The sequence below is a fragment of the Neolamprologus brichardi genome, chromosome 15, assembly GCF_056152115.1.
Source record: "Neolamprologus brichardi isolate AB-2024 chromosome 15, ASM5615211v1, whole genome shotgun sequence".
In the NCBI taxonomy this organism is placed as follows: Eukaryota; Metazoa; Chordata; class Actinopteri; order Cichliformes; family Cichlidae; genus Neolamprologus; species Neolamprologus brichardi.
In genome coordinates, this window is record NC_142118.1 from 26,050,054 (window position 1) to 26,076,607 (window position 26,554).

A 26,554-nucleotide genomic window follows, 5' to 3' on the forward strand; every position below is an offset into this window, starting at 1 on the left:
GACATAAGAAATAGTATGATGCTCTGATTCATGGTGATGAAAGAAAAAAAAAAAAAACAAGGGAGAGGGTGAAAAAGGAGAAGAGAGAGATGATGAACTCAAAGGTCGTGTCCAAATTCATGGGCTGCATCCTCCTGAGGCCGCATTTGTAGACCGATTACGTCACAGCGACGCGCCGAAGGCTGTCCAAATTCGTAGACTCCTCCAAATGCAGCCGACAAATGCGTCCTCCTTTTCCCCGAATTTGAAGGATGGGTCGGGTGTGTCCTTCTTGGCCCACCATATCCCAGAATTCATAGCGCGGCCCAGCCAAGCTCCAGTTTCCGGCAATGGCGGCCGCTACTAAGTTTTAAAATTACTCTTATTAATCTTTCTGGGCCACAAAATAAACTTTAAACATATTTTCAGGCGAGAATGTGGGTTAGCTCGTTGATAATTAAAAATGAACACAAAAAACGGAGAAAGATTTCGGGTCCATTTTCGATTTTCGTGCTGTGGCGCTGACAACCGGAAATACTCTGAATTAAGGGCGGGAGTAGATCGAGAAGGCTAGACCGTCCAATTCCATAGCCGTTTACTTCCGGCCTACCCGACCTCCTGAGGACCCGGCCCACGTAGACCGCGAAGGCCGGGTCCTCAGGAGGATGCAGCCCATGAATTTGGACACGACCAAAGTCTCTTCTTGAAGGTGGAGTCATTGTTTAGGGTGGAGCTGTTCATGTGTCGAAAACAAACTCGGGTCAAACAGCCAATCAGCTTCTGATGGGCTCTGAGCCAGGTTACCTTGACACCACCTGATATTTACAGGCCCTGTCTCGTAACTCAGAGAGCAGTGATTAGTGGACACGTAGTGTTGCTGTTCATTGATCAAGGTTACAAAGTGTGATCAGACTGATGATCAGGTGTTACCTTGGAAACAGGAAACACAAACTAGGGCTGCTCGATTATGGCAAAAATGATCATCACAATTATTTTCACTGAAATTGAGATCTCGATTATTTGACGATATTTATTTAACAATAACAATGTATTGAATAATGACTTTAAAGATTGTCAAAAAATAATATAAAATAGTGTGCAAATACTGATAACAGTGCAAATGTTTGCAATATAAAAAATAAATGAAAAATGTAAACATCTATGTTTAGTGAACTTTGCAGTGTTGCTCTGTGGTGCAGCTACGACACCGTAGCAAAGTTTACACACTATGTCTACTTGATCCACGTCTGACTTCGCGAACCCATAGTGTTTCCACACCACTGAAGTTTTTTTACCTCTCTTTTCAACCAACGGCAGTCACTCTCCTCTCCAAATAACTTCTGCTTAGCTTTCCGAGCTTCCCTCGGGTCCTCTTAATTGTTGTGACACGTGTTCGAAATGCAGAGAGGTGCGCTCGATTTGCCACATGGAGCAGTGCGAGAGTAAAGCACGAGGGAGGGGCTAATAATCAGCTCAGTCATTTTTAATGATCGTTGAAAGCCCAGATCGTAATCGAGATTAAAATTCGATTAATTGAGCAGCCCTAACACAAACACTGTTTGTGTGTGTGTGTGTGTGTGTGTGTGTCTCTCTCTCTCTCTCTCAGGGCTATGTGAAGCGGCAAGCTCTGTATGCCTGTAACACCTGCACGCCAAAGGGCAGCGAGGCGGCCGGCATCTGTTTGGCGTGCTCCTACAAATGTCACGAAGGTCATGACCTCTTTGAACTGTACACTAAGAGGTGATCAATGCTTTTATTGATAAGTTAGTCACAGACCAGAAACTACTGGTCAGTTTCTGCAGTTACCAGTACACACGGTGACGTGGTCAATACAACTGTCTCTTATTCTGGTGCAGGAACTTCCGCTGTGACTGTGGAAACGGGAAGTTCTCGGAGCTGCAGTGTAAACTCCATCCGGTGAGTCTTTGTTGACCTGAGTCACTAGCAGGAGGTACCTCAGAGCACAGACATTTGTGTTTACCTGACAGATCACCATGATAACTGATGCTGATCACTTGGTTGGGAGCGTGTCTGATTCTGTGTGTGTGTGTGTGTGTGTGTGTGTGTGTGTGTGTGTGTGTGTGTGTGTGTGTGTGTGTGTGTGTGTGTGTGTGTGTGTGTGTGTTCCAGGACAAAGATGAGGTAAACAGTCTGAATAAATACAGTCAGAATTTCTTTGGAGTTTACTGCACCTGCGGCCGACCGTACCCAGACCCAGAGGATCAGGTAACCTCTCTCACCTGAGAAATCAGACCACTACTGACCCTCATACACAGATCTATAACCCAGTATGAGCATGTTTCAGTGACCTAAGGCTTTTGCACACCAAACGCAAATCCATGTGAATATTTCGCTTGTTGAAAATATTGTTTGGACTCGTACTTTTTTTACCCCCTTTTTTTCACGTAAATAAATGGGTCTGACCAATCAGACCATTTGGAAACCACTGCTATTATAGCTGGATCAAACTAGAAGTGTTGCTGTCTGCTCCTGAAATTCAGATAAACCATGCTTCATGTCCACTTCATTTCTTTCATAGTCCATTCTTTTAAAGGGAAAACTTTTCCAAAAAACGCAACACCTTAAGTGTGTACATGTGTCACATGAGAAATTCAAATCCAAAAAATAATTTTTGTCATTTTTTTTTCTCAGCGCAGTCGGTTTTAAAGGCCTTTTTGAGTCATTTAGAAATAAAGACTGTTAATGACATAAAGAAGAAGGAAGTGCCTCGGTGGAGAATGAGAGAATAATGTCTGGTGATAAACTTCACCCTGATGATGTCCTTCTTCACAAAACCTTAACCCATCCTCAGAGAGTAAAACAAATCAGTACTTTACTAATCTGGGCCTGTTCCAGGAAGCAGGTTCAGCAAACTCTGAGTTTAAAAATACATTCCGAGTTTCATTTTCAGAACTTGATCAGAGTCAATTAACAACTGGCTATGCCGACTCTTGAGTTACGCATGTGTGTGAGTAGAAACAGCCATCATCAATGAATCCCTCAAATGATTCACTATGGTAAAGGATAAATAGAGAGCAGAGCTGCGATTTCAATCCAGCAGACAAAGGAATGTGAACATGTGTCAGTGCTGACTCATATTTATTTATAAAAACAGGATGGGGAAAAAAGGGTCATTTTAATCAGTTTGGGCAACTCTGTCATCATATCAGTGGAACAAAGTTTGTTTATAAAATATATAATTTTATTATAATGTCCTTGTTCATTAATTTGACCTTAACATTTTGAGGTTTTATTAGATGAGCGTGAATCCTAACTTTACATCTGGTTTTAAATCAAATAATTAAACTGTAATGTGACAGATCACTGATGTACCTGTGAGATTAGTTACGCATGGCAATAGACTACAGAGTGGATCTGCCCTCAAGTCTGTTTATGCCCATTTCATTATTTCAGTAATTCCAACAATAATAGTAACGCTAATAAAGAGTTACATTATTTCTGCCATTATTAGATAAAAATGCTTTAAAAATTCTTCAAACGCAAATGAAACTGACTAAAGAGAGGTTGTTCAGGTGCTCCTGGGCTAATCAGATTTTTCAGTCGACATTCTCCAGAATGTCGACTGAAAAATCTGATTAGCCCAAGTGCCTATATTGATCCGTAGAACAGTCCCATTTAGACATGAGTCCACGGTTAGTGATCAGAATGGTCGATTTGTTCTGGTGACAGGCCATATTCATGCAACCCATGTTACTTTATTGAATTTATATGGTCCTAATTTTGATAGCCCAGCTTTCTTTCGACAAATATTTTATTTATTACCTAGTCTCGCTGATACTCATGTAATTTTAGGAGGCGATTTTAATTCTGTACTTGATAAACACTTGGATAGATCTACTCAAACCTCCCAGTTGTTTAACGCTTCGACTGTTCTGAATAATATGTTGAGTTCTACTAACCTAGTTGATGTTTGGAGACTGTGTAACCCTACTGGTAGAGATTACTCTTATTTTTCACAAGTGCACAAATCGTACTCCAGAATAGATTATTTTTTGCTTGATTCTAAATTGATGTCTAACGTTGTATGCTCAACTTATCACATCTTGATCTCGGATCACTCTCCAACCTCTTTAGTCCTGGACTTCTGTGGTACGAAACAACAGGGTAACTGGCATTTTCACCCGTCACTCCTGTCTGTGACATCCTTTTGCCAATTTATGACAACGAAAATATCAGAATTCTTGGAAACTAATGATAATCGAGACGTTTCTGATTCGATTGTATGGGAAACCTTTAAACTGGTAATGCAAGGAGAAATTATTTCTTTTGAATCTTCGTTAAAAAAAGAACGCCGGAAACGCCTGTTAGAAATAGAAACTGAATTAACACAGTTAGAACAGGACCACAAGGCCTCCTCTTGTCCCGCTTTGTTTCAAGACATCATTAAAAGGAAGTTTGAGTATAACACAATTTTATCTAGTCAAGTAACAGATCAGCTATTTAGGATCAGACAGAAGCATTTTGAGTTTGGAGATAAGCCCCATAGGCTTCTTTCTCAGCAGCTGAGAGGTCTACAGGCCAGTAGGGCTATACACAATTAAGTTAAGATCAGGCGAAATTTTAATCAGCCCTAAAGCTATTAATGAGCAATTTAGAGAATATTATGAAGATTATGTCGAAATCTTGGGGCAATATTTCTGATTGGTTAGGGAAGCTGGATCTCCCGAAAATGAATGACGCTGCACGAGAGGCTTTAAACTCGGATATTACTATTGAAGAAGTTTCGAAAGCTATTAAGTCATTCCCCCATGGAAAGTCCCCAGGCTCAGATGGGTTTGGCATTGAATTGTATAAAAAATACTCTGAAAACGTGGCCCCGCTTTTATTAAGAATGTTTAAGCATTCTTTCCATACTCAAGCATTTCCCCGTATGCTATATAAAGCTAATATTTCTTTGTTATTGAAAGAAGGAAAGGATGAAACAGAATGTTCCTCTCATCGACCTATTGCTTTGTTGAATTTGGATATGAAAATTTTCACTAAAATTTCGTCACTCAAAATAAGCGTCACACTCGCGGAAGCCGGTGTACCCGCCAAAACGCCGTGCATTTACTGAGACTTTCAGCCCCAGATAGGCCAATTATGGATCTTTGGATCCACATTATGTCAGCAGCTCCACCGCGAACCATGTTAAAAGCAAATACTGCTCACGCCTCACAGATGACAGCTTACAGTCCTGCGTAAAGATGAAAGTGACTTCACTGTGCGGTTCAGGAGCAGAAGTTCCATTGTAAACATATCACGGCAGACCCGACGATGTTTCCATGAACATGCTTTTCAGCATCTCTTTATTGACCACTTTTCACACACGGTTGCTGTACACATACAGCCGGCTGTAGCTTTTCAGCTCACAGCCCGACAACACAACAGCAAAGAGAGCACAGACTTTAAGGCGGCGAGGCGTGATTGCGGGTGCCGCTCAGGTGCGTCCGACTCCCATGCAGTGGCACTGCAGACTAGGGGTGGGTTTTGGTAATGGGATGGTCTGGGTTATACAATTAATTGGCAGAAGAGTGAGTTTGTGGCTTTAACTGCAAACTTGGATGTTGATTTTTTTTGAAAATTTTGCCTTTTAAAATTACAGACAGATTGAAATACTTGGGTGTTATTTTGCCTAAGGATCCTAAATTGATCTTTAAGTTGAATTATCTTGAACAAGTTGAAAAATTGAAAAAAGACATTGAGAAATGAAGGGCTCTTCCTATTTCCATGGTAGGTCGCATTAATGTAATCAAAATGGTTTCCCTTCCTAAATTTCTATATTTGTTTTTAAACTTACCTGTTTTTTTGAATAAGCAATTTTTTAAAGTGATCGACTCAGTAGTATTACCATTTGTTTGGAGCTTTAAAACTGACAGGATATCAAAAGTTTATCTCTGTAAGTCTAAACTTAAGGGTGGATTTGGTCTGCCACTGTTTCAGTTTTATTATTGGGCTGCAAATGCTAGAACTCTTGCTAGGCAGGAAGGGTACAAAAAGGTCATGTCTGCTGATACCCCACCCCTGGGTGGTCATAGAGAGTGGTGGGGTTGAGAATAGTTTCCTCCCTGCTCTTCATTTTTCGTCCTCTAATCCGCAAACCAAGGTCAATAATTTTATAGTTTCGAACTGCGTTAAAATCTTTAGTCAGATCAAAAAAGGTTGTGCTCTACCAGACACTTCGATCCATACTCCAATATATTGTAATCATACATTTCCACCCTCATGTTTAGATGCCTCTTTTGAGGTCTGGACACAGAAAGGTATTGTTACTCTCAAAGACTTATATATTGACAGGCAGTTTGCATCATTAACTCAGTTGCAGAACAAGTTCTCTCTCCCTGCGTCACATTTTTTTCATTACTTACAGATAAGAAACTATGTTCGTCAGAGTATCCTTAATTTTCCATCTCTTCCGGAAGAGGGGTCAATTTTTACACTCCTTCTGAGTTCCCTGGATTCTAAAAAGTTGGTTTCTGGTTTTGTGAAAGCTTTTTCAGAGTATTTAAATTTTAAGTCTGACTTTTTGAAGATGGCATGGGAGGAGGAGCTTAGTTTGCAAATTGGAGATGAGGTGTGGGAGAGGAGTCTGTGTAGGATCCATTCTTGCTCTATAAATGCAAGGCATCAGTTAATTCAATTCAAAGTGCTTCACAGACTTCATTATTCAAAAACTAAACTTCACAGGATTTTTCCTCCTATTAGTCCGACATGTGATCGTTGTAAACTTGGAGAAGGCTCACTCTCACTCATTTATTTTGGACTTGCCCCAAATTGCATAACTATTGGTTGGACATTTTTAAATGTTTTGCTGATATCTATAATTGCACATTAGAGCTGGACCCAATAACTGCATTGTTTGGATCTTCCTCTTCCCTTTTACACCTCAGCTCTGCTGCACAAACTAGTTTTGTTCGGAATGGTAATTGCTAAGAAAATTATCTTGACTCTCTGGAAGTCGGATATTGTGCCTCAATTCAGAATGTGGCTGACAGAACTGACTGCTCTACTGCATATGGAGAGAATTAGGTACACATTAGCAGACAAACTTAGTAATTTCTTTAATGTGTGGAAGCCATTTTTAGATCATGTATTAAAACAAAGTCCTGTTTGATCGATCGGCAATAATTCAGCCTACCACCTTAGCATTTTATTTCTGTTTATTGCCAGTGTTGAAGTAGTATTTTTGTCGTTGCAGTGTAATCTTTTGCCTTATTTGTGTGTTTTTGCCCTTGCTGTTGTGTTGTCTGTTGTTGTTGTTTTTTTGTGTGTGTGTCTTTTGTGTCTTTCCCCCCCCCCCCCCCCTTATATCAAAAAATCTCAATAAACATACTTAAACAAAACCTCTTCTAATTCCAATTGCTTACACTAGGAACATTAAAGCCGAACATTGATCTCATATCAATCTTTACTGATAGATGACACATTTTCATCTTAAAGGCAAACATATTAGAAATGTTTTAACTTTTACGTATTTTGGATAATTCAGGGTAGTATTCAGCAATATGGCTCATAAATGCAAAATAGGATGAATCCAAGTGGGATGAGCTGGGAAATGACCGGAGCCAGTCTGGGACTGAATCTAAAATGTGATCCGTTTGATACGTTCAGATTGATGTGTGCCTGGGTTGACCCGCTCAGCCTGATTTAGAAGACAACACACCCTCACTAATGCTGTCTGATATTAAATGACTGAACCGCAATCAGTGAACACATTTCAACGTAAAGCGTAATCAGATTACAATCAGACTCTCTGCAGTCTACATTTAAAATGTTACTTAAAACACATTTGGTTTAGTTTCAGAGTCTTAAAATCATTTCAGCCTCAACTTCACTCAAATATTCATGTTATCTGCAAGATCCAAATGTGACACATTTTTTCCATCAGTATGATTGATTATAATAAGACAAACAATTGGTCATTGATCAGTGTGTAACATACCATAAATATTTACATTGCAAAGGAACTGGCATTCTGACAGCATCACTATCCACAAAGTCAAGGTGGAGGCTATAGATTTTATTCTGAGCTGATAATAAATCTGTTAATGTTCATCTTTAGTACACAAATGTGGTTACAGATTTTGCAAGAACGTGAACGAAAAACGTGAAGTTAACGTATGTTAACTTCTTTTTGCACTTTGACAGCTTTTACTATATGTAAGGAAATGAGTCATAGTGTCAGTCAGCTGGTTTTAGGTGCAGCAAGAAGGGAGGAGTTGGAACTCAGAGTTTGTTGAAGAAAACCTGCTAGCGACTGGGTTTAGTTCACTGTTATCACGGTAACTGACTCAGAGTTAACGTCGATGCTTTGTCTGGAACAAAAAATCAGAGTTTCTCTTATCTTGGGATTAACAAACTCAGATATGTTAGCTAAACCTGCTTCTCGGAATAGTTCCCTGCGCTGGCAGGTATGCTTGTAAATAACTACTCCTGTTAATGTCTCACCTGATGGTTTTAGCTCCTCCTCCTGTGCTGGTTTCGCTTTACTTAAGCCTTTTGTGTCTGCAGGTGGAGGATGAGATGATTCAGTGTGTGGTGTGTGAGGACTGGCTGCACGGCCGGGTGAGTCATCAGTTTACCTGTTTCTGCACTTCTCTGGTGTGCCTCTCCTGACTCTTCTCCAAAAGTTGATTCTGTTCATCTGGATGTAGCGTTTTGTGGGAGAAACGTTTTGTCACTCATCCAAGTGACTTCTTCAGTCTCAGCTGACTGCAGTTTTCCCCAATCTTATAAACAGTACATTTGCATAATGACTGAAACCAGCCCACTGAAGGAACAATGGGCTGGGAGGTCAGTTCCTTAATCTTAATTATGCAAATTCTCATGACCATTGATCAACAACTGACCAAAACCCACTGATCAAAGACCACTGATCAATGGCCATGAGTACCATTCACAGAGAGCTGGGGAATGGCTGTGTAAACAACCACGGCAGACCCGGGTGCAAATTCATGCTTTGCAGCATACTTTATTGACTCTCACGGTTGCTGTTCACAATGTTCAGAGAGCTGCAGCTCTCCCGCTGCCCGCTCAACATTATCACCACAACAACCACCACAGGACCCAGTACAATATTTAATTCGGCAGGGCGTGATTGCGGATGCCGTACAGGTGCGCCCGCCTCCTCTGCACGGTACCGCAGGCCACGCCTCGCCACACACCCCATCGCCCGACTGAGGCCGGGGAACCATCCGGCCGAACCTACTCCCCCCACCGCGAGCGGGAGAGCGGATCAGCCCGGACCGACGGCGCCCCCGGGCCCTGGCCAAGCGACGGGGAGTTGTGAGTTCAGGTGGCCGCCCGCGAACCCAGCAGCGTCGGTGAAGCTGGTCCGGAGGTCGGCTGCGTGGCAGGTGGACGCGGCGCAGTCGGCACGGTCGTGCGCCCCGGCTCGCAGGCGGCTGGGCAGATGTCCGGCAGACACCGGCCTCTGTTGGAGGAGAGGCCGCTCTGCTCACCCCGCCGACCTCGGGCTTCGGCGGCGCGGACTCCCCTAGCACGGGCACCTTCGACTTATCCCGTGGCTTCTCCGCCCCTCCCGGTGGGAGCAGCTCCCCACGCTGCGCCCCCGCCGCTGCCGGCTGGAGCGGCTCCTCGGGCGCCGCCACCGGCGCTGTCTCTCCCGGCTGGAGCGGCTCCTCGGGCGCCGCCACCGGCGCTGTCTCTTCCGGCTGGAGCGGCTCCTCGGGCACCGCCACCGGCGCTGTCTCTCCCGGCTGGAGTGGCTCCTCGGGCGCCAGCTCCGCCGCTGCCGGCTCCTCGCGCGCCGGCTCTGCCGCCTTGTTCCGGGGCGCAGGAACGGACACCGGGCCCTGCCGAGCCCCAGCGGCTCCTACCCGAGGTGTGGGAACAGGCGCTGTGGCAGGCTGCGTGCTAGCTGGTCGCAACCTGGGGGCCGGCATGGGCACCTGCACAGACTGGATCTCCTCCACTCCTGCGTCATTAGGGAGCGCCGGTGGGGGTGGCAGTGGTGTCGGGCAGGACCGGATCAGCGCCGCCAGATACTCCATCCTCTGCAGGTGCCGTTCAGTCTGGTCCTGCAGCTCTTCCCGCCTGCGGCGCCACACCGCCGCCTGCTCCTGCTGCGTGGCCGCCAGCTCGGCCACCATTCTCGCCAGCTCCTCCCTCTGCTGGCCCACTCGTGGATCTGCCGTGCCTCCCGTCCTGGGTTTCGGCACCACTGTAAACAACCACGGCAGACCCGGGTGCAAATTCATGCTTTGCAGCATACTTTATTGACTCTCACGGTTGCTGTTCACAATGTTCACAGAGCTGCAGCTCTCCCGCTGCCCGCTCAACATTATCACCACAACAACCACCACAGGACCCAGTACGATATTTAATTCGGCGGGGCGTGATTGCGGATGCCGTACAGGTGCGCCCGCCTCCTCTGCACGGCACCGCAGGCCACGCCCCGCCACAGGCTGCAATCACAGCATTGTAAGATGGCGAAAGATGTACCCTTAGGCCCCCTCCTCGATTTAGAGATGGTCTTTCCCTTTTCACGTAAATGGCCTCCTTGACTCCGCACTCAAGCCAGCGTTCCTCCCTGTCCAAGATGTGTACATCCTCATCCTTGAAAGAGTGTCCACTGGCCTGTAGGTGTAAATAGACTGCAGAGTCCTGGCCTGACGAGGTAGCTGTTGTGCCATCCGCTTCGCCAGAGGTTGTTTGGTTTCCCTGATGTATAAATCCGGGCAATCCTCCTGGCACTTAACAGCGTACACTATGTTACTCTGTTTGTGTCGAGGGACCCGATCCTTGGGGTGGACCAATTATGGAGGCAGATGAAACCATGGTCTCGTACAACGTTACATCTCTCTTCACTTGCATCCCAGTCACGGAAGCATTGGAGGTAGTCCATAAGAGATTACAGGATGACACCAACCTCAGCAACAGGACCACTCTCAGCATCGACCAAGTGTGTTTGCTTTTGGAACTGTGTCTTCATTCCACCTACAGTGGGGCAAAAAAGTATTTAGTCAGCCACCGATTGTGCAAGTTCCCCCACTTAAAATGATGACAGAGGTCAGTAATTTGCACCAGAGGTACACTTCAACTGTGAGAGACAGAATGTGAAAAAAAAATCCATGAATTCACATGGTAGGATTTGTAAAGAATTTATTCGTAAATCAGGGTGGAAAATAAGTATTTGGTCAATAACAAAAATACAACTCAATACTTTGTAACATAACCTTTGTTGGCAATAACAGAGGTCAAACGTTTACTATAGGTCTTTACCAGGTTTGCACACAAAGTAGCTGGTATTTTGGCCCATTCCTCCATGCAGATCTTCTCAAGAGCAGTGATGTTTTGGGGCTGTCGCCGAGCAACACGGACTTTCAACTCCCGCCACAGATTTTCTATGGGGTTGAGGTCTGAAGACTGGCTAGGCCACTCCAGGACTTTCAAATGCTTCTTACGGAGCCACTCCTTTGTTGCCCGGGCGGTGTGTTTTGGATCATTGTCATGTTGGAAGACCCAGCCTCGTTTCATCTTCAAAGTTCTCACTGATGGAAGGAGGTTTTGGCTCAAAATCTCACGATACTTGGCCCCATTCATTCTGTCCTTAACACGGATCAGTCGTCCTGTCCCCTTGGCAGAAAAACAGCCCCATAGCATGATGTTTCCACCCCCATGCTTCACAGTAGGTATGGTGTTCTTGGGATGCAACTCAGTATTCTTCTTCCTCCAAACACGACGAGTTGAGTTTATACCAAAAAGTTCTACTTTGGTTTCATCTGACCACATGACATTCTCCCAATCCTCTGCTGTATCATCCATGTGCTCTCTGGCAAACTTCAGACGGGCCTGGACATGCACTGGCTTCAGCAGCGGAACACGTCTGGCACTGCGAGATTTGATTCCCTGCCGTTGTAGTGTGTTACTGATGGTGACCTTTGTTACTTTGGTCCCAGCTCTCTGCAGGTCATTCACCAGGTCCCCCCTGTGTGGTTCTGGGATCTTTGCTCACCGTTCTCATGATCATTTTGACCCCACGGGATGAGATCTTGCGTGGAGCCCCAGATCGAGGGAGATTATCAGTGGTCTTGTATGTCTTCCATTTTCTGATGATTGCTCCCACAGTTGATTTTTTCACACCAAGCTGCTTGCCTATTGTAGATTCACTCTTCCCAGTCTGGTGCAGGTCTACAATTCTTTTCCTGGTGTCCTTCGAAAGCTCTTTGGTCTTGGCCATGGCGGAGTTTGGAGTCTGACTGGTTGAGGCTGTGGACAGGTGTCTTTTATACAGATGATGAGGTCAAACAGGTGCCATTCATACAGGTAACGAGTGGGGGACAGAAAAGCTTCTTACAGAAGACGTTACAGGTCTGTGAGAGCCAGGGATTTTCCTTGTTTGAGGTGACCAAATACTTATTTTCCACCCTGATTTACGAATAAATTCTTTACAAATCCTACCATGTGAATTCATGGATTTTTTTTTCACATTCTGTCTCTCACAGTTGAAGTGTACCTCTGGTGCAAATTACTGACCTCTGTCATCATTTTAAGTGGGGGAACTTGCACAATCGGTGGCTGACTAAATACTTTTTTGCCCCACTGTACTTCACATACAAGGGTCAATTCTACAGGCAGAAACATGGGTGTGCCTTGGGCTCTCCAGTTTCACCCATCGTGGCCAATTTGTACATGGAAGAAGTGGAAAAGAGGGCTTTGCTATCCTACCCTGGAACACCACCAAGCCATTGGTTCAGATATGTGGATGACACCTGGGTGAAAATCAAATCTCAGGACGTACCACAATTCACGGATCACATTAACTCAGTGGACCGACACCAAAATTCACCAGGGAGGATATGAAAAGTGGCAGGTTAGCCTTCTTAGACTGTGAGATTTCCATCAGTAATATGGGACATCTAAAAGCTGACGTGTACTGTAAAGCTACACATACGGATCATTATTTAAGGTTTGACTCTCATCATCCACTGGAGCACAAACTGGGTGTCATTAGGACGCTACAACACAGAGCGAACACCATCCCCACTGACACAGCGGCCAGGGAGGCAGAAGAACAGCACATCAAGAAGGCCCTGAGTAAATGTGGTTATCCCAGCTGGACTTTTGTCAAAGCTGGAAAGGCACCTAAAGAAAGCTCCAGCCGATCCAGGAGAGAAGGACAACTGCTGCCCAAGCAAAAACCTGTAGTGATCCCATATGTGTCAGGAGTATCGGAACAGTTGAGACGCATTTTTTCTAAACGCCGGGTCTCTGTGGCCTTTAAACCCCAAAACAAAAATTGGTCCACCCCAAGGATCAGGTCCGCCCGACACAAACAGAGTAAGGAACTGACCTCCCAGCCCATTGTTTTTTCAGTGGGCTGGTTTCAGTCATTATGCAAATGCATTGTTTATAAGATTGGGGAAAACTGCAGTCAGCTGAGACTGAAGAAGTCACTTGGATGAGTGACAAAATGTTTCTCACACAAAACGCTACGTCCAGATGAACAGAATCAACTTTTGGAGATTTACTTTCCTGGATGATTGAGAATGCATCAAGATCTCCTGACTCTTGTACCTGTATATTGTTGCAGCACCTGGGCTGTGTGGTTCCAGACTGCGTGGAGCTTCAGGAGATGATCTGCGAGTCCTGTATGAAAACACACTCGTTTCTCTGGACCTACGCTTCGCACCTAGCAGGTAAAGCGTCCTGTTATCTTACAGTACTAACCTGGCACATACATACTGTTATACACATGTTGTGCACTTCCTGTGTGTCTATGTTTGTGTGTGTGATGCACTTCCTGTTTTAGTACCGGGGGGAGCAGCGGAGGTGAAGGAGGAAACGGCAAAAGAGCCCACCATTCCCATCAAAGAAGAAGAGGTGAGGGGGTCACAGCAGTTTGCATCACACTCACTGATCAGGGTTGATTAATCAGTAATCCAAAATCTGGCAGGTTGATGATGCCATTGAGCCCAGTTGCAAGCGGAGCCGTGAGGAAGTGGAGCCGAGATGCAGACTGAAGGAGCTGCAGGTAATTGGTCAGAAAAGAGTCCAATCAGGAGCTGTGTTCTGGCCTTCACCGTGGCGTTCCAAACTCTGCTCCTGCAGAATGTGCCAGGTACTGTGTCTGTGTTTAGTGTGTCTGAGCATGCTCTGATTGATATATAATGAGATTTTACTGAAGAGATCTTTTTTTTACTCGCCTGGCGGACCGACCTGTGTGCTTAGCTGCGCCTGCTTGAAGCTGGTCTGTCCTTCCTGTTGGACGAGTCAGACACAGTCCTCGCCTACGAAAACAAAGGAAAGAACAGTGAGCAGAGACGACAGGAAGATGACCCTCTGATGTCAGCGCTCGACAACCTGAACCACGTGCAGCAGCTCGAGATCATCCATGGTACTGATACTTCTACTACTAATACTACACACGCGAAGTTGTAATAATTTCTAAGGTCATGGTAAAAAAAGAAGTGTGAGAAACTGAGTCCAGTCATTCACGACCAATAAGTTTGAGTGATGATTTGCTGTGTGACTTTCTTATTCTCTCACATCACTGAGAAGAAAGTTTGGTCCACGCTTGTTTACAGTATTACTTCAGTTCATTTAGTTTTGCAGCATTCATTTATGCACAGCTCTCTAAATGTCCCACCACAGTCTCAGTCAGGCAGCACCTTGATACATTTCTTTTTCGGTCGTTCTGTTGGAGCTTTGCTGCTGTGCTTGGCGGGACAATTGTGCCGGTGTGTGTGGCTCGCCATCTGCCCCTGTCAGCTCTGCTTGTGGGTTTTCTTTTCTTTCTTCTTCTTTTTTTTTTGCCTGTCCTGTTCGGCACTGTAGCAATCGCAATTAATGCCTGAAGGCCAAGAAAAATGACAAACTTTCATTTTTGGAAAAATTTTCCAAGTAGATCATTATTGGTCCACTTGATTCATCTTTGTTATTGTTTTTTATTTATTTATTTTTTGTTTAACTTTTAAGTTATTACAAATGGAACAGACTTGACTGGAGGATAGGAAAGGGAAAGACGTAGACAAGAGAAGTTAATGAAAAACAGGGTAAAGAAAAACAGAGGGAAAGAGGGAGTGAGAAAAGACATTAAAAAGTCCACTGAATCACCTACTGGAAGAAAGAAAAACAAGCAGAAGGAGAACAACACAGTAGGGAGACCACAGCAACAACCTAGATAAGTATAAGTATAAGTAAAAGTAAATAATAAATATTGAATGTTCTTGAGCAGGACACAAGCCTGACAACGCGATAGACGCAAGCGAAAACGCCCCAAACGCCCCTAATTTGACGCGTGCACATTCGCACCTCAACGCGTGTCCAAGAAAAATCCATCGCGCCTCAAAAATGCATATGTTGACGCGCGTGAGCCGGAAATGTGGGAGGAATGTGGGAGGAAGTTGTGCCAGACCGGTATCTTTGCTAGATGGCAGCTGTCGAGCTAGCGTTTGAAGAGAGAGTCTCCCTTCTCTATTTACTGTGGAGAGCAGAGCAGCGGCGTTAAGGACATCCTCGCCGTACCTGGGTTCATCAGGTCCTCCAGACGCGTGAGCAGTTTAGTGAGTTTCACCACTTGCTCCAGGAGCTGCGCCTGGATGACGGCCGATTTCAACGATATCGCCGTCTTTCCCTCACCCAGTTTGAGGACCTGCTGTCCCGCGTTGGTCCAAGCATCGCCCGCCTAGACACCAACTACAGGCGCTCAATCCCACCTGCAGAGCACCTGTCCGTCTGCCTGAGGTTAGTAAAAGTGTTTAATACGGTAGTCCTTTATTGATACCTGTGCTAATATATGCTAAACTATCCGTTTATACACTGCTAACATGGATGTGCTATGCTATCAATGAATGCTGTCGGTGTTTACTGAAAGCAAACTGTGGTATGGAGACGACTGTTTATAATATTTCTAGTGATACTCGAAAGGTCTCATCAAGTCCCGATTTAATTCAATTTATGCTGTTATCAGTGTTTGCAATGATAGCATGGCTGTGGTGTCATATCAGTGTATGCTCTCGGTGTTTGCTGATATCAAACTGGTATGAGGACCACTGTGGGTTAATCTTTGTTGTGATACTCACTCCTTTTTTTTTAAATTTATTTAGACCTGGTTTAATTCTGGTATAGTTGAATATTTGTATATAATCCCCGCAGCTGTCAGACTCTATAACAGGGGTCACCAACCTTTCTTAAGACTGAGAGTTAGATAAAACTGTGAACCGTTTGGTTCATCTTTAGTTATATGGCTCTATCTAGCATATTCTATCTTGATATGCTGTCTTATCACAGATTAATTTTTCAAAAATTTTAACAATGATATAAGCAAGGAAAGGGCTACATGTCAACATACAACTCTTTATTTCTATTAATGTCTTACTTCATTCCTACCTGATTGACATGTTTAGGAATTATGAGTGATTGGCTCACTGTAGGGGTAAAAGTTGCTACCAATCAAATTATGATATGTTAAAGTTAAAACAAAACACAACTGAGTGTTTAATATTATATCTAATATATATTATGTAATTATCCTTATAATTACAAAATGTTTTATGTAAGATTTATGTTTTGTAATTTAAATCTGACATCACAAAAGGAATTTGAATAATGTATTTTGTAACTGCAGTACACATAATACTAATTTTGAACAATTTTGTCCAGGTTCCTTGTCACCGGGGACTCCTTCAGGACCATCGCGTTCAGTTTCAGAGTCGGTGTGTCCACGGTGTGCCAGATCACCCCCCAGGTAGCAACGGCCATCTGGGACTGTCTAGTGGACGACTTCATGGCTGTGACTTCACCTGGAGACTGGCGGTCCATCACAGAGGGATTCCAGGAGCGCTGGAACTTCCCTCTCTGCTGTGGAGCTCTGGATGGGAAGCATGTCCAGACAAAGGCACCCCATATATCATATAGGAGACACACACATTGATATACACTAAATATTTATTCCATTTCTTTTTTTGTGGTGCCCAAATTTATGCAACTGCTTGATTTTGTTTAAACAATTATTGCACACTTTTTGTAATTCCAGTAAACTTCTTTTCACTTCTCAAGTATCACTGTGTGTGTCTCCTGTATGATATATTTAACTGACATTTTTTATTGTAACAACCAACGATCTATACAGGAAAATAATGGCTATTAACAATGTTGCCCAAACTTTTGCATCCCACTGTATTAGTATATTTTGTCATTAGTATAATATGAAATAAATTCTGCATGTGTCAAGTCGTGTGCCAACATTTGCTCTGTAGTAGAACTGAGACATTAGTCATTATAAAAATTTATTTGAAATAATATTAAAATTCTCAAACAGAAAAACATTAAACATAAATATATAAAATATAAATATTTACAGAGAGACAGGAATAAAAAGGACCCAGCTGCTCTCCAGAGCAGGAACAAGGCTGAGGAGGAAATGCTCCGTTGGAGATTGGTGTGGCGTCTTCAGGCACACCTGGATGGCCAGCTCCACCGCCGATGGACCGTCCCGGGACCCGTCCCTCATCTGCCTCGGAGCTGTCCTCCTCTGTGGGCCTGTAAAACAGCACAAAACACAAAGTAATGAGAAGGCTGCTACTAGATTTTCTTTTCAACATTGAAGAAAAAAAAACAGGATATAATCAGATTGGTTGTAGATATTTAGTAAAGGTGATCACAAGGGAATCCCACCGAGTAAAAAGTTATCAGTGCTTGCTGTACATCTGATGCTACAATTACATACCTGTGGCTGCAGCAGCAGGAGCTCAGGGACTGGGGAGCCCGGAGAAGCAACAGGGGATGCTCTGCTGCAGAATCAGTTGGTTCTATCAAGACAGTATTAAATGTTAACAGGTTGAGAACAATAGTCATATTGTCAGAGAAAGTATATACAGTGGTCCCTCATTTATTGCAGCAGGGGTTCTCAGAATAACTAGCCCCTCACCACGCACTTTATACACTGTTTTCCCCACACACATGAACGTTAGTCACAGTTCTCATAAGTTGATTCTCAAAGTGCAAACCTTTGTAGATTGCGAAACATAAAAGTATTATTAATGCCGTATTTTGTCTTCATCTGCCTGCCACTTTCGTGCGCCTTTTTCCCTCGCGGTGCAGGTGTCTATTTCTGAATGAGTTATGGGTGTTTTTGTGCTGTTTTTTCTATTGGACGTGATGGTTATCAAAACCAAACGTGATAAATTTGGCAAGTGCAGGGGAGACAGCACAGAAGAGATTTGTCAATCAGGCTGCATAATGCAATGCTGTACTGCAATAAAAAAATCTGCGAAAATGTGAAGCAGTGACGGATGAACAGCGGGACCACTGTGTGCTGTTTATTAATAAACAGTAAAATATATTCCTATATGACAACATGCATAAAAGCAGAACGGTATTTGTACGTCAGTGGGAAAATAGTGGTGGCTTGCTAGCTTTTGTTCGGCTTCCCTGGGTCAGTGAAAACTTTCAAAAGAGAAATGAACGAACTTACCAGGTTGCCCAATCTCTTCACATATCTTCCTCCAAGTTCGGTCCTTTGTATTCCTGTCTCGGTACAGAAAGCAGCTGGTGTCGTACAGCTCCGGGTTGTTTGCTACGGCGTTGATTAGCCTTCCCTCCATTGAAGAATGAAGGGCTTTGGCTGGATCTGCCCCTTTGACCTAGGTCACAGCCACGTCACCAGGCTCCTGATTGGTTGTCGCAGCGCGATTTGACGCTGGAGTTCAGATTTTTCCAACTCGAGCGGTAGACGCGAAATGCGCGTATGCACAAAATACACAAAAACTTATGCGCGTGTTTTTTTTTCGTGAGTCAAACGCACCAGACACGCTACACTGATGCGCGTTTCACGCATTTTGGCGTTTTGGCAACGCAAATCTGCTTCCGAATTTTCGTGGGACCCGCAGTCGCATGTCATCGCGCTTTTCCATTGACTTTACATGTAAACCTGACGCTCTGTTCGCGTCTATCGCGTTCGGTGTGAACACACCGTAAGACCCGACTTTCACCGAGAGGTGAAGTCTAAGACATAGACAAACAGGCACACACAGACACAAACATGCATTCCTGCCCTCATGCACACATATACCAATGCTCAACACTCGCCCACCATTGAGACAAACAGAAATTAACTTTGTACACACACTCCCCAAACATACTCTATACCCTCAGTTCCAGGTGCCATTACACCCAGAGGGGCAATCTACCCCTAGACCCAGGAGATGTTGCCCTTTGCCCTGGGAAGGAGGCAAACAGACTGCTTAAAGTGTATATATTAGGGCTGTCAGTCGATGAAAATATTTAGTCGCGATTAATCGCGTACTTATCAATGGTTAACTCAAGATTCATCCCAAATTAATCACGGATTTTTAAAAGAATTGTTCTAAAGGAACTTAGAATACTTAGATACTTTTCATGTTTCTAATACCCTTAACAGTATGGGAGTGAACAAATATACTTGCTTTATGCAAATATGTTTATTTTTATTGCAACAATTCAAAACAATCAAAAGTCCAAAATATTCTTTAGAAAAACCTCAAATGTACTGAATGCTCAAAAATATGCTGAAAGGAAACTTAAGCATACACTCCCACACAATGTAACTGTTTAATTTACCATTAGACAGTTAAGGCTCACAAAACATATTTCCATCTAGGTGGGATCAAAACAGGGAGACACAGTACACATTAAAAATTAAAATACAATAAATAAAATGCATATGTAACTGTGGGGAGTGTAATACATAAGCCTATAAAATGCAGTTAGGCTATACCTTAATACTTACAGTGTCTTTGACTAAAACAGTTTGGCTGTACTTGTTGCTCTCCAGTTGCATTTAGCAGAAGCTGAACAACGCAAGCTTCTTCCTTTTTCAGTTTTCCTAACAAAACATGAACATGGAAACACCACAAAGGAGAAAGGGAAGAAAGAACTAAAAACATACAGTGCATGGGTTGTCCCTATTACTTTTGTTTCTTTGCCCTGAACCAGTTGCTCAAACAGACAAGTATATTGACATTTTCAGATGACAGGGCAGCTCGCTTCTTTTAAACAACATGCCCAGAAAGTGTGACCCACCTGACCCCAACGCAGGAAACTACACCCACCCATAACCCCTCACATGGTATGGATGTGGCAGGTATTGCCAAGTACTTGCATGCAAGGTATGCCATCTCACTGTGTGCCTCTTCATGCTTGGGCCACCATTTCTGGGGACAGTCCTCTATGTCAACATAGAGGACTGTCCTGTATCACTCCACACATTTCTCAATACAGCCCTCTTCTTCATCAGATGAAGACTCTGAGGCAAGCATGAGAGCTGATCTTTTCTTAGATGGCTCATATGTTACTGGTTGTTCAAGCTGCGCAGGCCTCTGCCTCTCCCTCAGCAACGCACTGATCAAGCGCCACACCTCAGCCCTGTCAGGTCTGCTCAGACACTTAAGATCCTTAAACCTAGGATCCAGTGCTGCCCTGAGCCACATGATGTTAGCTTTTTCCTTGCGCTTCTCCATTTCTGCTTTGAAGGTCCCCTTGAACTTAACCATGTAAGCTGGATCCTCCTCAGAGACCTCCATCACTCGCAACTGGTGACACAAAGCTGGCAACACCACTGAGCAGGGAACAAACTTCTCCCCTCCCTCCATAGAGAAATACACTTCATTAAGAATTTGTTACATTCACTCACATAAGGTTAAAATATTTTACACACACACACACACACACACACACACACACACACACACACACACACACACACACACACAAACGTTCCTATGTCAAAAGTGGTAAGAGAAAATATTAATAAATTACCTGCAGTGTTCCAGCAGTCTCCAGCTTCTTCAGTTGTTGTTGATGGCATTGTGACATTGGTTGCATGTAGTGCCAGTGCATCTCTTCAGTGGTTCTTGATCTCTTAGAACACACTTGATCATTTCCAGGGTTCTGTTCCGTCTTGTTAATACGTCCTGTGTAAGTGACTCTTTCTTATGAAAATTTGCAATTTGCTGTTGTTCGATTCCCCACTGTCTAGCCACCGGCATAAAGTGCTTAGCGCACGTGTCAGCAAAGTGCCTCTCCTCCGTTTTCATAACAGTCACAGCATTCGACTGAAGTTCCCACTCTGGTGAAAAATAATGCACTGTTACCCCTATGTTTACTTAGAGAAATCCAATAGTCTCTGGTGAGTGCAACCGTGTTGGTCAGCCCCAAAGCCTCCACGACTTTGGCTTACACAACTTGTATGAAGATGAGAATCTTTGTCCATCTTACAGTGGTGGCTCTTGAAGGCAATTCATACGTGCAGTTGTTGGATGCTATGCTATGTGGAGGATGCTCATCCTCCACAATGTTAATCGACCTGCAAGCTGTAGCCACCCATTTTGCTATGGCTGTTGAAAGTTTGTTGGTTGTAGAACTGTCCAGACGTCTCCTTTGAAAGCTATCCAGCGTGGTCTGCCTTTGGTGAGAGGGAGGAGGGCTCTCTGCGTTAGCTGTGTGCTTGGCTAGCAAGTGGTATTTGAGACTGGACGTAGTATGTCCAGGGAACGGGGGTGCCTAACTCAGTTCAGCCACCACCGTTCCTTGGAAACCAATTAAGGCCAGGGTGCCTGGGCCCATCCAGACCGGGGCCCCCACGGTAGTAGCACCGTCAACCGCAACAGAGCCCATGGCGGCCCACCTGACCCCAACGCAGGAAACTACACCCACCCCATCATATAATCATCTTCCAGACTACATAAGACAATAGACACCCAGGTTGAGTTCATTCTGCACCTCTTCTAGAGCTCTCCCTCCATCTTCAGAGGGAACTCCTGGAGAGCAGAGACCTCGTGCAAGGATGTAACAACCTCCCCGCCAGCTGAAGTGGCCCCCAGTTCCCTCAATGTACCAGGGCTGGCACGTACCCACCCACAACCCCAGCAACAACCAACCAGAACCCAAGCCCCCGAGGCCTAGCCCAGAAGCGGAGCACCCCAGAACCCTAAGCCTGCCCTGGACCCACACCGCGGCAGCCAAGCTACCGGTCCAGTAACCCTCTTCTGCCAGACCCTCCCCCAGCTCTGCTGCACGTAGCCACCAGGAAAACACTACCCAAGAGCCACCAGAGCCCCAACAAGGTCATGACCACAGCCCCTGGGTTGAGCCCTCCAGGAAAAACGTCCCTAGGGAGTCCCCAGACGCCCCAAGCACGCGCCTACTCCTACATCAACCACAATTACAGAGGCGGGACAAAACCATGACTGGGATTTCTAATCACACGAAAGATTTTTAAGCATACCTGAGAGCAGAAGTTTCGGTCTAAGCCGACTGATAAATCTGCTTTCCACTTTGCAGAAGGGATATTGATTGATCTATGTTGTGTATTCTACGGAGCTTGTAAAGAAAAGTGTCAACTTTTGGATTACTTAGAACCTTCACAGATATATTTTGTGTATTTTAGACAGTAATTTGGGGGGTTTAAGATTAAGAAATTGTACCACACTTGATTGTGTTTGTAATTCAACTTGATTAGGTTTAAATTTATTTTTTATTATAGATTTAATTTGTTGATATTCTAAAAATGTTTCCTATACTGTACAACTAGTTTGTTCCTTCTGATATATGTTCCAAGTATTTTATTCCTTTACAACCCCAATCTGGGAAGTTAATCATATTATTGTTGTTCAGTCGTATGTCAGGGTTGTTCCAGATCGGTGTACAGTCTGCATGGGATTAATGAACAGTCATTTTTAGAAACTCCCAGCATGTTGTCAGAGATGAGCTTATGTTGAGGCTTTTAAAGCATACATGTTGTTTGACGTTTGAGCTGATAAATGGTAGGTCCGAAATCTATATATTATTGTGTAGTTCCTGGTCTACATCTAGCCAGGGCTCATCTAAGAGGGTATGGCTTAACCACCCTGAGATGAATTGTAGCCCGTTGGCAAGAATAGTGTTGAAAATTAGGCAGATCTAGTCCTCCTTTGTCTTTGGTCCTTTGTAGCGTTTTTAAGCTGATACGCGCGGGTTTATCTTTCCAAAGGAATTTAGAAATATACAAATCCAGATATGTTCAAGGAACATCAGTGTCAGATTGCACCATCCGTCGTTGTTTGAGCCAAAGTGGGCTACATGGGAGACAACAAGGGAGGACACCATTGTTGAAAACAAATCACAAAAAAAAACAGACTGGAATTTGCTAAACTACATGTTGACAAGCCACAAAGTATCTGGGAGTATGTTCTATGAACAGATGAGACAAAAAGTGAACTTTTTGCCAAGGCACATCAGCTTGAAGCATATCATAAAAAGAACACTGTCCCAACTGTGAAACATGGGGGAGGCTTTGTTATGTTCTGGGGCTGCTTTGCTGCATCTGGCACAGGGTGTCTTGAAACTCTGGCCAGTGTCAGAAAGCTTGGTCTCAGTCACAGGTCATGGGTCTTACAACAGGACAATGACCCAAAACACACAGCTAAAAACACCCAAGAATGGCTAAGAGGAAAACACTAGACTATTTTAAAGTGGCCTTCACTGAGCCCTGACCTCAATCATATTGAGTATCTTCGGAAGGAGCTGAAACATGTAGTCTGGGAAAGGCGCCCTTTAAACAGGAAACAACTAGGGCAGTTTGCTCATGAGGAGTGGGCCAAAATACCTGCTGAGAGGTGCAGAAGTCTCATTGACAGTTACAGGAATTGTTTGATTGCAGTGATTGCCTCAAAAGGTTGTGCAACAAAATATTAAGTACTGGGTACCATCATTTTTGTCTAGGCCTGTTTCATGCATTTATTTATAAAAAATAATTCCGCTAAAGCATGGTTGAAAATCATTGTCTGACTTTCATTGGTTAAGATTTGTAGAATTTTTATTTATTATTACTTTTGTCAGATTAAAGTTATTTCTGTGACCATTATGAGTTTTTCTTTGATTGACCGAAGGGTACCAACAATTTTGTCCACGTCTGTATATGCAGATGATACGCAGATTTATATGCTTCTAAAAGAGAAAAATGATACTCCTGTAGATGAGGAAGTCTTGAGGAAGTGAAAGCTTGGTTGGCTCTTAGTGTTTTAAATTTTCATGAATATAAGACAGAGGTTCTGTCTTTTGGGCTGGGTGTCACTACTGGGTCCTTTCCTGTGGACATGGGCCCTCTAGCACAGTGCGGAAAGCCCACTGTCACCAATTTGGGTTTTAAAATGGACAGTGATTTTAGGTTTAACTAAAGGTTTAGCTTTAACATCTATTTAAATATAGATTTGTTCGCAGCAAATAGTTATCAGATATTTTGAAACAAACAAAAAAAAGACACTTTTTATCCATGACAAGAACTCCATAACAGCACATGAACTGTACAACAGAAAATGCAAATGCTATTTATGGTCTCCTCACAACAATGATAAGAAAAATAAACTGGGCCAATATGGCATGTTAATACAGGGATACACATGTTAATGTGATCTCTGGTCTCCCACTCAGAGACACAGGTCTCCGAGTGTCCAGCATTCAGACAGCTACCCGGGGACACTCTTCGTGTGAGAGAAAATCTCTTCACACAGATATGTAGAGCCAAATGCTGTCAATAAGGCCTCTGCAATGTTCTGAAGACACTTAAACTTGTCAGGAAGTGACAGCTCCTGAAGCATTTGAAGTGTTGGAATGTGGAAATTTCAACATTGCTTGAAAAAACTGCCAGCTAGCAACCTCCCTCTCACCGTTTTTTTTTTTATTTATTTATTTATTTTTAAGCCAATTACAAGTTGAATCTGGTAGTTGGGGTTGGTAGATAAGATACCGTCATTAAGAAGCGGCACAACTAATGTTTCTATGCAAGCTAATTTGTGATGTGCACTGCTGGCCCAGCCATTTATTTTTTTAATGCACCCTCTCAGATTAACTCACTGCATGTCGTGCCCAGGACTGGACTGGAACAAAAATCTACCTTTATAGCTTTAATACCTGGTGGGCCAGTCTGACTAGAGACTGGCCCACCAGGTATTAAAGCTATAAAGCCTTTGAATGAAAGCGAACACTGTTGTGACAGTGATGTTCACTGTCTTGTTGGTATATGTATGATTTCTGTACATTTTACATCAGATAAAAACATTGGTTGTAAGATTCAGATAATTATTTAATAAAAGCTTGACATTTTAACCCTTTAAAGCCGGTCGGAGTGGGCACGCTTCGTTTTGCGTAACTATTTTAAATCCCGGTTGAACTGCAACCACGTAAGCTAGCACAATAATGTTTTTTTGCATATGAAACCGGAGGAGTTGTACTTACATCTTATGCCATCAGCTTGTCCTAGGTCACGGTTTCCTTCCACCTATAGCTTTGCAAAAACAGCATAAAAAGCACGTGCAGCAACAAAAACATAATATTCCAGAAACACGCTTTGCCGATCCGATCAGCTGTTCGTAACACTTCCTACGTTGGAATAGACGTCAGCGCGAACTATCGCATGTCCGCCATTACCTGCCCGAAACCGTAAGTGACGTCATTTTCGCGGAAATGTAGTTTTTTTTACCTTCAGGGCTTTATAAGCTTGTACTGGTGTTTTTAAAAGTTATGTTTGACTTTATGACTTTCTGTATTGTTTCTGGGATGCTTAGAAATCAAATTGCACTGCTGGAAATAGTTTATTTTGATGCATATGCTGGTTTTTTTTTTTTGTTTGTTTTTTTTTACAAATTTGCATTATAATATTTATTTTCGTTTTTCCTGCAGTATATAAAAATTGGTGTATTTAAAAAATAAAACTATGAAGACACTCAAAATAGATTTCCTGTGGTGGGAAACTATTTTGTGCAACTTTTGTGCAACTTTTTTGTCTTTACAGTTTTGAGGGATAAGCCTCTTAAATTTCTCTAACTAGAAATATATGTAAAAAAAAAAAAAAAAAAAACGCTTTTCAATGGTTTATTTTTTTTTAGTTTATTGCACTTTTTTGCAATTTATGTAATTACTATGCACTTAATGCATACATATTATTAAAATCTGGGCTATAATGGTTGTATTGATGTATAGCAACTTGAAATGCTCCCAAAAATGGCACTACAGCATGTAAAAATATAATATAAGCTCTGGCGGACTTAGGTCTATGGTAGGTCTTAAAGGGTTAAATGCGAATAAGAAAGGAAAGTATTTCTTTGTGCCCCCCTTTCCCTGTTAATGCCCTACCCCTGCACAGTTACCAGCTGTCAGCTACTTAGAAAAGGATCCTGGTGTTATTTGTCTCTCAGAAACAGTTCATAACTTCCGTTCAACTCATTCATGTCACCTAAAAGGTAAACCTATTTCTCCATCACATGTTCAGTAGTGGTGGTATCGTGCATCACTAGTTTTTTCCCCCTTCAGTACTCTTTTAACGCACACGTGAAATCTTTGCTTTTATGCAGGTGCTCACACTATAACTTAACAATTCTGTAAGTGGACTCTGTAAGAAGAATGTATAAACCTGCAGAAAGTCTATGAACAGATTAAATAGTCCTGATTATTTTTCTTGCAGGATACAATGACATGAAAACTGAGCTGAAGGACTTCCTGCAGAGATTTGCAGCTGAAGGAAAAGTGAGTCTTTCACCTGATAGGTCAAGTGTCTTGTGACTGTTCTGATAGGTTAACTGATATAATTTAACTATTC

General features: G+C 43.3%; 2 protein-coding genes and 1 pseudogene across 3 annotated transcripts in view; 2 read left to right on the plus strand and 1 right to left on the minus strand.

Annotated features, from left to right (window-relative positions):
• The window catches only part of ubr7 (ubiquitin protein ligase E3 component n-recognin 7), a 33,067-nt gene that overhangs the window by 6,240 nt on the left and 273 nt on the right, over nt 1-26,554 (plus strand). The window contains exons 3-11 of one of the 2 annotated variants that reach the window (XM_087852609.1): nt 1,586-1,719; nt 1,836-1,896; nt 2,110-2,205; nt 8,491-8,544; nt 13,535-13,640; nt 13,754-13,824; nt 13,898-14,062; nt 14,173-14,338; nt 26,420-26,481. In XM_087852609.1, coding sequence (XP_087708735.1) covers nt 1,586-1,719; nt 1,836-1,896; nt 2,110-2,205; nt 8,491-8,544; nt 13,535-13,640; nt 13,754-13,824; nt 13,898-14,062; nt 14,173-14,338; nt 26,420-26,481 — 915 coding nt within the window. The remainder of the gene's footprint in view (nt 1-1,585; nt 1,720-1,835; nt 1,897-2,109; nt 2,206-8,490; nt 8,545-13,534; nt 13,641-13,753; nt 13,825-13,897; nt 14,063-14,172; nt 14,339-26,419; nt 26,482-26,554) is intronic. The other variant, XM_087852610.1, reaches the window with a different exon arrangement.
• LOC148098536 (uncharacterized) lies at nt 14,582-17,707 on the plus strand. Its single transcript, XM_087852435.1, has 3 exons — nt 14,582-14,600; nt 15,453-15,687; nt 16,606-17,707. Exons 1-3 carry the CDS (start codon nt 14,582-14,584, stop codon nt 16,874-16,876), a joined length of 525 nt encoding a protein of 174 aa, XP_087708561.1. The 3' UTR covers nt 16,877-17,707.
• LOC148098537 (uncharacterized) lies at nt 19,890-20,594 on the minus strand (annotated as a pseudogene).

Coding starts and splice junctions, on each gene's coding strand:
- LOC148098536 (XM_087852435.1), top strand. Junction 15,688..16,605: donor CACCTGTCCGTCTGCCTGAG/GTTAGTAAAAGT, acceptor AATTTTGTCCAG/GTTCCTTGTCACCGGGGACT.